This window comes from Sinocyclocheilus rhinocerous, unplaced genomic scaffold, assembly GCF_001515625.1.
Source record: "Sinocyclocheilus rhinocerous isolate Xijiao unplaced genomic scaffold, SAMN03320098_v1.1 scaffold366, whole genome shotgun sequence".
Lineage (NCBI taxonomy): Eukaryota > Metazoa > Chordata > Actinopteri > Cypriniformes > Cyprinidae > Sinocyclocheilus > Sinocyclocheilus rhinocerous.
Window position 1 is genome coordinate 139,574 of NW_015660877.1, and position 12,104 is coordinate 151,677.

The following is a 12,104-nucleotide window of genomic DNA, read 5'->3' on the forward strand; positions in this document are numbered from 1 at the left end:
CAACAGTGACTGGTCTTCTTGTTGCGAGCCCCGGCCTACACCACAAAGGGGCGCAGGCGGCTCGCACAGGACACTGGAAGGGGCAGCATCCATGGCGCTTTGGTAGGGATCCCAATTCGTCGGTCTCCGACGTGACTCTGAGTGACCGACTGAAAGGGAACGCCTCGGTTACGTATGTAACCCTCGTTCCCTGAAGGAGGAAACGGAGACGTCACGCCCCATCGCCACGACTGCTGTACCCCACCGCTGAGCGGCCGGGTCACCGGCTCGGCTCCTCAGCGAAAACCTGGAAACCGGCTGCCTTTTTATGCTCACGCTGTGATCAGCGGCAGCTGGATGCAATAATTGCATGCCAATGTGAATTGGCTAGGTTAGTCGCTGAGCGGCCGGGTCACCGGCTCGGCTCCTCAGCGAAAACCTGGAAACCGGCTGCCTTTTTATGCTCACGCTGTGATCAGCGGCAGCTGGATGCAATAATTGCATGCCAATGTGCATTGGCTAGTTTAGTTACACTCGAAGTAGATTGGTCTCTCGAAGCGAGATCCCCAATTCGTCGGTCGTGACGTCTCCGTTCCCTCCTTCAGGGACGAGGGTTACATACGTAACTGAGACGTTTTTCAAAATACCCTCCCTCCCTTTCTCTCTTAAATGTAAGGATGGCACCCGAGGTGGTGATGTGTGAGACGTCAAAGGACAGACCGTACGACTACAAAGCGGACATCTGGTCCCTGGGGGTGACTCTGATCGAGCTGGCACAGATCGAGCCGCCTAACCACGAGATGAACCCAATGAGAGTCCTGCTAAAAATAGCAAAGTCTGAGCCCCCCACACTTGCAACTCCATCACGATGGTGAGAGTAATGACTCACAGCGCCATGATCTTCCACATGTGTCAATAATGAAGCAAAATGTGATTAACAATATAAACTATATTGATTGTTTCTGAGGACAGAATTTTTCTGTGAGTTCAGTTAAAGGGTCATATTTGGAAAAATTTTGACTGATATGATAAATCACCTCCCAACTGAAAAATGAAAATCCAGGCTGGAGGCTATTGAGCTGATGAATCATATAAGCAGTCGCCCACCCAGAGTCCCAACACATGTTCAGCCTGGAACTGCATAGCCTGTTGCTTAATAGTTTTGAATGTAATACCCCAAATGAAGAGCCCTTTCACATGTAGCACAGAGTTCATATTTGTTCATCCGCTGATTTAAACAGGTCTCCTGAGTTCAGTGATTTCCTGCGGAAAGCACTGGATAAACATGTAGACAACAGGTGGAGTTCATTGCAGCTCTTACAGGTTGGGCCATCTTGTATTTCTTGATGCAGTTCAATTTAAAGGTTGAAATTAAAATGTACAAGATAGTGATCAGCCATGGTCTGCTTTCAGCATCCATTTGTTTCAAATGTGATGGATAACAAACCACTGCGAGAGCTGATTGCTGAGGCTAAAGCCGAAGTGTTTGAGGAGTTTGACGAGGGCAAAGAGGAAGAGGAGGAAGAAGAGCCAGAGTCCCAGCCGGTATGAACACAACCACTTAAGAACGTAGAAACCCATTCAGAGAATTTGAAATTGTCATGATAATATGGTGCCGTTGTTTCCATGCAGAATTCTTTGCTTATCTTGCAGGCACAGCACAGTATTTTGTTGCTGCAGTCACTTTGTCTATTTTGTAAATGTAGGTGGTGCCTGGACACAAACGTGCATTATCGGACACCAGCGTTGGCAGCTCAGAGGATGAGAGGCAGTATCAGAACACGCCAACTCTTGAGTCGGTCACAGAGAAGGCTGAACCTGAAAGAAAGCCCAGTTCAGAGGATCAAGCTAGTGATAAGACCTCTGACGTGGTGGACGCCAGCGAACCCAACCATGCTAAGGATGAGAAGGTAAATGAGGCCAGTCCATCAGACACCAGCACGGAGGAATCACGTTCTGGTAAGGAGGCTATTCCAAAACACGAAGAATCTCACACACCTGTGACCACAGAAGTAAAGATTTCTGGTCAGCCAAATCCTTCAGTATTAAATGACACTGTCCTCCAAGAGATTGTAATCGTCAGTGAGGAAACTGGGGAGGAAGAAAAGAAGGAAGTGAAGGTGGAAGAGCCACCAGAGAAGAAAAATGAAGAGTGTAAAGAAACACAGCAAGAAGCCAAAACACAAACCACCACAGATGAAGAAGAGGAACCTTCCCTGCCTTCAGATATAGCTGAACCAGAGAACAAATCTGATGGTGTTACTGAAGAAGCTATCACTGAACCAATTGAGGTTACAGAAAAAACTGAAGACAAAATTGAGACAGAGGAAGAAATGAATAAAAAGGAACTAGCACAAGATGAGAGAACAGTACCCTCACCACATGTCCCAACAGAAGAGTTAAAGGAGGAGCAAACTGAAATTTCACCAGATGTTTCTACAGAAGAGGTAAAGGAGGATCTTCCTCCAGTAGCAACAGAGGACCAAGAAAAAGCTGGAGATAAGGGTGAGAGTTCAGAACCCAAAGACGATCTTGCAACCAAGGGGGTAGATGTAGTAGAGGGCAACTCCATGAATGAATTCCCTGTTGTTGTCATCAATGGTGTAAAAGAAGAGGAGGTCAGCGCAACAGAAGAAACTCAAGAAAACCATGAAGATAGACTAGAGATCCAGGAAGCACCTACCGTGCCTGAGAATGACCAGAATGCAGAGGTAGCGAAACCTGATGTTGAAAAGGAGAAAGACTCTGACTCAGGCAGCAGTTCTGCTGCAGATACTAACAGCATTGACATTAATCTGTCAATCTCCAGCTTCCTCTCCAAAAGCAAAGAAGGATCTGTTTCAATACAGGTACATATAACTCTGCCCAGATGTGCTTGAAATCAAGGTCCTGGAAGAAAATATCTTCATGAAACTTTATTCAATCCCACAGGATACCAAGCGCCAAAAGAAAACAATGAAAAAGACCCGCAAGTTTATGGTCGACGGGGTGGAAGTCAGTGTCACCACATCCAAGATTGTCACTGACAATGACACCATGAGTGAGGAACTGAGATTTTTGAGGTATATAAACTGACATCAGTTACTGTTTCTAGTTATTTTGCAATAGGCAAATGATAATGTATCTGATAATGCATAAATCATATTTTAGATTGTCAGAAAAAGTGTGACGTTTGTTGTTCTGTAGGCGTCAGGAGTTACGAGAACTGAGGCTGCTGCAAAAAGAGGAGCAAAGAGCTCAACAGCAGCTCAGCAATAAACTGCAGCAGCAGAAAGAGCAGCTCTTCAGGCGCTTCGAGCAGGAAATGATGGTCAGCACCCTCATTCCCTCATTAGTTTTGTTTACATTCAACATTGTAATCCATTGTCATCCACTGTTTATTGTACACTCTTTTGTTTTATCCATAAACACTGAAAGAACAGTTTTAGTTTTATTCACTGCACTCAAATGCAGCACGATGCATAAGTTACAAGTATCTAAACGCATCAAGATTGATTTATATTAAAGGCAGTGTATTACACCATATTCTAACCATCTCTCTCATGTTAATCTGACATTTGTTCCTAACCAGCCACCACTGTAGCAAGCAATGCTTCGTTCATGTTTTTGTAATGTTGTGATCTATAACTCCACCCACAGTCAAATTTGGTGCAAAATCTGTCTTCAAATTGCTTTTGATTAAACATCATGGCTTAATTGTAGCCTTTGTTTAGTATTTTGGTTGGGCTGCTTACTGTTAACTTTAGGGATGCACAATATTAGATTTTTGCCGATATCCGATATGCCGATATTTTTTTAAATCATTTTGGCCGATCACTGATACCGATATATATTTCCCTTTGTTTTGAAACAACACCAAGTCTCTCCTGCGCGGAAATTATAAACATTTTTTTTAATTTTGGTTAGTTTTGAGCCAAAACTTGTTTGTTAGAAGTAATAAACTTTATTAAAGTTCTTTTTTTTTTAATGAGAGTACATTGAAAGCTCTGCTGTGTTTTTTTTCTGACAGATGCAGTCAAAAAAAAACATCTATTAATGTTAAATCCACAAATAAAATGTTAAGGTTTCATAACATTTTATTTGTGGATTTAACATTACTAGATGTTTTTTTTTTACATCTGTAAAAACTCTAAAAATCTTTTAGAGCTCTTCATATTTAAGTTTTCATAATCCGTTTGAAAATATATTACATATTACTGAATAAATCTGTATATATTAAAGGGATAGTTCACCCAAAAATGAAAATTAGCCCATTATTTACATTTTTGTACGTAAAATATCCATATTCAAAACGTAATAATCACTTTAATGTAGCTTGCGCCAACAGTCCTACACGGAAGCAGCTCCGGGTGGATGACGTATGAGGTCAGCGTTTCGCATGCGCCGGTGAGTCTCGTGAAAACCAAAGTTTGTTTACAGGATCAAAGGAAGCAAAGTTTCCTTACTTTAGCAAAGAAAAACCAGTCTCCTCTTGGTTTATATCGAAATCCTCCGACATTCTTCTTTACAAATCCTCGTTTTGTACTTCTAATTCGTGACCGTTGTTTTGTTTTGATCTCTCCCCTGCACTTCCGCGTTCGTCACTTCTGAGCGGCCGATGCGCAACGCCGACGTCCTACGTCATCCACCCGGATCTGCTTCCGTGTACAATAGTGAGCGCAAGCTAGATTAAATTGATTATTACGTTTTAAATATGGTTATTTTTCTTACAAAAACGCATCAATTCGCTACAGGAGGCCTTTGTTTACCCCCTGGAGCTGTGTGAGGCACTTGCACTGCAACACCCGCTGACTGCCATTAATCAGCTTGGAAGATCAAAGACAATTTTTAATATAACTTAGACTGGATTCGTCTGAAAGAAGAAAGTCATATACACCTAGGATGCCTTGAGGGTGAGTAATTCATGGGCTAATTTTCATTTTTGGGTGAACTAACCCTTTAAATTATTTAATTTACAAGCATCATGTTTGTGATTTTTATTCATGTAAATACTGCGATACTGCTTTATTTATTCATAAACACAGGTATCTTAATGATATTTGTATAATTTACATTCTTTTTATTACAAGTAGGCCAACAGAGCCCCCTAAGTAAATAAAACGCCTTACCGAATCGGCATTAGGACCCAGGGGAGGCTACCGCTGCTGCACGTGCTAAAAACTGTCGACTCTCTTGTCTTACATGCATTCTCAAATGAAATGCGGCTATCCAAAACAGTGAATCTTATCATCATTTAGGCAAAAGTTAACTTCAAGAATGAGCACACTGCTGACGTGATCTTATCACTATCACCCCCTGAGCACATGTGAGCTATCCGTTTTATCGGCAAGGCATATCGGTATATTTTTTCAAATCAGCCGATGTCGATGTTTACATTTTAAGCCTTTATTGGCCGATTCCGTTAACGTTCTGATAATATCGTGCATCCCTAGTTAACTTTTTTTAACAGCCTCATGATGTCTCAGGGGGACACAAGCAGAAAGCTCAAGTTGATTGACATGCATTCGTGTTCAGTAACAGTAATTCAGTATTCCTCTTTCTCACTCTCTCTCCAGGGGAAGAAACGTCAGTATGACCAAGAGGTGGAGAACCTTGAGAAACAGCAGAAACAGACCATAGAGCGTCTGGAGCAGGACCACACAAACCGGCTAAGAGATGAGGCCAAGAGGATCAAAGCAGAGCAGGACAAGGAGCTCTCCAAGTTCCTGAACATGCTGAAGAACCGCAAAAAAGAGGTAACCGAGAAAGAGAGATGCAGATTCGGATGCACTGTATTTGCTTTGCATGGATTTGTAACAGGCCATGACCTGTTAATTGTTGGTACTGAGGATGAGCATTTAGGGTAATTTAATAGCCAGGTACACTAACACTTAAATAATTAGTTTACACAAATTTATTTTTAAGTTAAAAATGTAATATTCACTAATGCTAAGCTATTTCACAAATTGGTGTTGAAAAAATATATTTAACAACCTATGCTTTTCTTTTGGAAAAAAAATTGAATTAGTAAGCTGCCACAATTAGGGTATTTATATATATATATATATATATATATATATATTATGGGTGTAACGATACACATATTTGTATTGAACCGTTCGGCACGAGGCTTTAGGTTCGGTACACATTACAAACCAAATGATTCTTTGGACTAATCCTATTACATATGGAAACTAAAAGAGCTTTAAGTGTGTGAAATATAATGTTCTCAGCTACTGCGCTCAACAAGGCAGCCCAAACGACGTAACAGGCAACCTGTTGTCTGCCCAGCGATAACCTCCCCTTGCTGGGTTGCGTCGAAAGACGATGATCTTGTATCGACGATAGCCAGAGATAGTCAAAAACAGCAATTATTGGCAATAGGCCTATTAAGAGGATTTGGCATTTCCAATTAATGTAGGCCTGTTACATATTTTTATTAGGCCTGTTATTATTAAGTTACTTTTAATAATAAATTAAAATTACAATTAATTTGCTCCGCAATATTAGCCTACCGCATAACTGACAAGCTGCGAGGATAACAAAAGATTAGGCTATTTACTCTTCAATTAAAATGTTTAAAAAAGGTCTATATACAATGAATTATACGCCTATAATTAAAATATTAACTCAGCAGTCATCAATTAAAATTAAAGGAATAAAATGCTTTAGCCTATTTCAAGCACCGACTTTCAAAAACAACCTGTTTAACATGAAATACGTTTCTTGTCTTTTTTTTCACTATGTACGGGCCACAAGAAAAATGTTAAGGAAATAAATTAAAATAGTTAGCTATATGCCGTTATCAGCATATGTTGAAATAGATTCGTCTCTCGTCGTCTCTGAGAGAATATGTGGCGTCAGATGCCAAAAGCTCCGTCATTACTCTGTCATTCCGTTTTTACTTTCACTTTCTGCATAGTGAACTGACTTTGAAAGACTTTCACCGGCATAACTCTTGCATCTTTATGGTTTAAAACAGAAATATTTCCAACAATGCGACGTAAGCAATTACCCCCCCCCCACCGTATAGAAAACGTACTGAACCATGACACCACCGTGTCGTATCGAACCGAACTGTGAATTTTGTGAACCATTACACCCCTTATATATATATATATATATATATATATATATATATATATATATATATATAAGATTTCTCAAATATAACAAACCTACCAGTCAAAAGTTTTTGAACAGTAAGATTTTTAATGTTTTTAAAGAAGTCATGACACCACCGTGTCGTATCGAACCGAACTGTGAATTTTGTGAACCATTACACCCCTTATATATATATATATATATATATATTAGTGCTGTCAAATGATTAACCGCGATTAAAGGCACAATATGTAAGATTTTTTGATTAAAATATATCAAAACCACTAGAACAGTGTTATATATTTTGCTGACTTGTGTACAAATGTTTTGAAGAATGTTTAAATCCAGAGGAATAAGCAATTTTAACTAGTGACACGGACCGTGTCCATAGTGTTATTGCGTCGCCTGCCAATGACGTCATAACCCCTCGATTTTTCTGGTTTTATTTTGTTGAAAACATGGAAACACCAAAGACACTTTAATATGTTATGCATTTTATTAGACAGGTGACGAACGCACAGAAGTAGCATTATAACGGAACTTTCAATACACTCAAATGTATCTAGTATAAAACGGCGCTGCTAAGAAGCAGAAGCGGTCGACTGTGGCATAATAAAAGCTCTGCTGCTATTGAGCCGTGTATCGCGCTCGTCCTTCATTAGCAATCACTCCAGCGGCCTCGTTTCGCTTCCACGACTTTTAGCCCCACCCTGCTTCATACTACAGTGACCTTAAAGTCTTTAATACATTAGCTCATCAATTAACATTATTTCTGCCCGAGTCCCGTCGGATTGCATCGGCTGTGTGGATGAAGACGACAACTCCCATGATTCCACACTCAGTCACGGCGTCATCAAACTACGCCTTTGTTTCTTGTTTGTTTTGAATATGTGCCCTCTAGCGACGAAAACTTACATATTGTGCCTTTTAATCGCATCCAAAATAAAAGTTTTTGTTTACATAATAAATATACACAGTACACACACACTACACACATGTATTATGTATACATAAATACACTCACATGCATGTATATATTTAAGCAAAATATGTTACTTTTATATATTAAATATATTTATATATGATATAATATAAATACATGTAAATATTTTCAAAATATATGATGTATGTGTGTTAGTGATGAGCGGATGAGCTAAAACGTCACCCGAATCCGCAGCTTCAAATAAATTATCCACCCGTCAACCGCCCGCACCTATATTTTTCTCTGATTTAGATAACCGCACCCGATCATCACATTCAGGGTTCGTACGGTCATTAAAAACCTAGTCATGGAATTTTAAAATGGCAATTTCCAGGCCTGGAAAAGTTTTGGAAAAATAAATAAAACCAGAAAGTTTTGGAAAAGTCATGGAAATCTATTTCACAATTCTCTGTATAATAGAATTATGTTTAATCAGGTCCTGAATTTGGATGCAGGATTGCGCATATATCGCATTACTCATTCCCGCAGCTTTCGACTTTAAAATGAGGGAAGTTACGGCAAAACATTTATTCAATATAGCGTGTAAGGTTAGATGAGTAAATAAATCCACACAAACCATGAGATCAAATCAGTCATTTGAATACAGCGTGAGTGATTCAGCTGTACCGCGTCCACTCTCTTTGACCTTCTCTTCACATTGGCACATCTAGAGCTGCTGCACGCTGCGATACAAAACTTTAGCTCGTGTTTCGCTACAGTTGACAGAATTGTCACTTGCCTAATCGGTCATTGTTGCATCGTCACAAAAATTTATTATTTTCACGTCTTTTCACACGCGCTCCAGAGGCGCTTTTCTGTGCTCTCACAGTCATCCAAAGCGCACGCTGCGGTCAAATTGAGTTTGTTGCGCTTAAGTGGCCAAATACACACAAAATGACGTCAATATTGTCATCCTCACAAGTATCCTCACAAGCACTGTAGGTTTTGTCTTAAGTTAATGTAAACAGTTGCGAAAGAAAACGCATGTGTATCAGTATTGGATCCGAGAAATGGGTCTTGTGACAGCCGCTGCCTAATAAAGCTGTGTCGTCTGTCATTAATGTTAATCAAACAACAAAAGACAGAGAAAATCCCTCACTGCTCTTGACTAAATAATGTTTTGTTGAATAACTTTAATATGTTCATTTACAGTTTATTCGATTTCTGTAGCCTATTTAAAACACATATTTTAGAAAATGTAGTTAATATTTGTATCATTAATGATTTATCTTATCCACCCGCGACCCACCCGCAAATACCCACGGATTATCCGCAGCGCCCGCGGATATAACCGCCATCCGCACTAATGCGTGTATTTATATATACATAAATATACACAATTATGTAAACAAACACTTTTATTTTGGATGCGATTTATCGCAATTAATCATTTGACAGCACTAATATATATATATTATATATGTATTTTTTATGTACGATGCGTTTTTTTTTTTTTTTTTACATTTCATTATAGTCTATAGCAGGCAAAGGTGACAATCTATTTGTGAGTTGCATTTGCTAGTCAACTAGTTTGGAGAATGAGTGCTTGACTGTTGGATTACTCATGCTCATCCCTAATTAGTATGCTTTTAGTATGTACATATGTACATTGGCAGCCTTGCTTCTGAATCACATTGCAGCTGCAAATGGAATTTATTTCTTCATCTGCCCTCTTAGACACATCTCAGCTGTGTCTCCTGCTTTCTGTTCAGACATGTAAATGCAAAGCAGTTCTTTTCTTATCATGTTATGTTTGCTTAACGAAACTCTGGCTCTCACATTCAATTACCTCCATCCTCATAGAGGCTGCAGGGACAGCTTTAAAGTGGAAGTGAAGCAGTCAGTTAAGTTAACATTATTTAGTAAAGTGATTTCCACTTTGATTAAAAAATATATAACAAACATGATTAATGTAACCATTTTAAAGAAAAAAGGATGTTTTGTTACAGCTTTTAGAGCAAGGGCGCCGCCATCTTGCAGTACCACCGCGTGTGACGTCACGGGGTTGGTTCGCTCCGATAGCCAGTGAAGTAATACAGTGCGGTATTTACACGCTGTGATAGACCTTTTCTGAAAGAGATTTAAATGCTAGCGCGTTGTGATAGATCATTTCTGTTCGCGCCGGCGGCGCTGCACACACACACAAAGCCACAGCTCGGCTCGGACAGCACGTGCGTAGGCTACCAAATTGAGCTTTCTGTCGTGCCTTCATCAGCAAATGCACACAAAGCACGTCGGAATGACAGTCTTGAGGAGTATCCACGTAAATGAGTATTGTTTCCGATCCGCACTTTACTGTTGCGGTTTCTTCAACCCCTAATACTGCTCGGTCCCATCGCCGTGTAGGCTCAAATGCATAGGCAATTGCACTTATTATGGACTTAACACTGCTTTCAAGGTAATCTTCCTCCATTTTAAAACAAGCGTGTGTTCAAAATGTAAAGAAATGCTTCTATTACTTCACTGGCCATCGGAGCGAACCAACCCCGTGACGTCACACGCAGTGGTACTGAAAGATGGCGGCGCTTTTGCTCCAAAAGCTATAACAAAACCTTTTTTCTTTAAAATGGTTACATTAATCATGTTTGTTATATATTTTTTAATCAAAGTGGAAATCACTTTAATAAATAATGTAAACTTGACTGACTGCTTCATTTCCACTTTAAAGGTTAATTGGGTGCTATGCAATGGCTTAGGAGCAAAATAAAGGCTCTTTTCATTCCATCTCATCTTCCTCCTGCTGGTGTTTTCAAATGGAGGGATTTCAGTGCATGCATGGCTTCATGATAATGGGGAGTGTAGTGTGGATCTGTGACTGGTCTTATTTGCTTTTAGGTGGTGGTGCATTTGCTGTCATAGTAACATTATAATAAAGCACATTTTAGCTGTCTCTCGTTGCATTATCAGCCAGCATGATACATGCTCAGAGCGTCTCTCTTATTTTCTCTCTTTTTGGTTTTGGTTTTTCTTTGGCACTTGTAATAGACAGCTTGCTCCGCTCTAATGCTGTCATATGCATGAACAGAGTGCCTTAATGGATTTAGATAAGGCAGTGTCTTGTTTTCTCTCCCTCTCTTTCTCCCTTTCATGACACTGTTCAAATATTTCTTGATATTTATTATTTTTACCTATCAAGTGTTAACATTATTATTATTTTTATTGAGAGCAAGTGCATGAAAAATGTACTGTTTTTGATATTATGCTTTTGTAAATGTCACTAATTATGTTGCCTGTGTGAGTGTGATGTAATGAGTGGAGATCAGTGCTGTGGTGAAGGGCCTCTTCTCTTGATAGGAACACTGTATTTAAGTACTAGAGATTTAAGTTTCTTTTCATTTTAAAAATAGTGTTAAAATTGACCTTCATTTCAAGATGCACACCTCAATTGCTGAGCAGCAAATAAAGTAATATATACAGTACCATTTAAAAGTTTGGGGGTTAGTATAATTAAAATTATGCTTAATCAAGGATGCATTATATTGATCAAAAGTGACAGTGTAGAGTAGACATAAGTTGGTTATTTCAAATAAATGGTGCTTTTGAACTTTGCTCATCAAAGAATCCTGGAATGTATCATTATTTTCACAAACACTTTAAGCAGCGCAGCTGTTTTTAACATTGATGATAATGTTAAATCTTTCTTGAGCAACAAATCAGGGTATTAGAATGATTTCTGAAGGACCATGTGACACTAACTGGAATGACTGCTGAAAATTCAGTTTTCCCATCACAGGAATTAATTGTATGTAAAATATATTAAAATAGAAAATAGTTATTTAAAACTGTAATGATATTTAAAGAAATATATGTATTTTTTTTGTTGTTGTTGATCAAATAAATGCACCCACTTTTTGTCACCCACAAAAGTGATCATAAGAGACTTCTTTCTAAAACATTAAAAAATCTTACTGACCCCAAACAATTTAATGTTAGTGTATATGAAATTATAATATATTTACTTTTAGAATGGAAAAAAATTGCTCTGGTTGTGTAATATTTATTCAAAATTCACAAATAAATGTATTTACTTCAAAAAAAAAAAAAAAGCCATTGGATGGAA

At 38.9% G+C, this 12,104-nt stretch overlaps 1 protein-coding gene across 2 annotated transcripts in view; it reads left to right on the forward strand.

Moving 5' to 3' along the window:
- Nucleotides 1-12,104, forward strand: part of LOC107725454 (STE20-like serine/threonine-protein kinase) — a 52,464-nt gene that overhangs the window by 32,462 nt on the left and 7,898 nt on the right. For both annotated transcript variants that reach the window (XM_016534699.1, XM_016534700.1), the window contains exons 6-12: nucleotides 656-850; nucleotides 1,221-1,302; nucleotides 1,393-1,524; nucleotides 1,686-2,828; nucleotides 2,911-3,041; nucleotides 3,166-3,289; nucleotides 5,535-5,714. In XM_016534699.1, coding sequence (XP_016390185.1) covers nucleotides 656-850; nucleotides 1,221-1,302; nucleotides 1,393-1,524; nucleotides 1,686-2,828; nucleotides 2,911-3,041; nucleotides 3,166-3,289; nucleotides 5,535-5,714 — 1,987 coding nt within the window. The remainder of the gene's footprint in view (nucleotides 1-655; nucleotides 851-1,220; nucleotides 1,303-1,392; nucleotides 1,525-1,685; nucleotides 2,829-2,910; nucleotides 3,042-3,165; nucleotides 3,290-5,534; nucleotides 5,715-12,104) is intronic.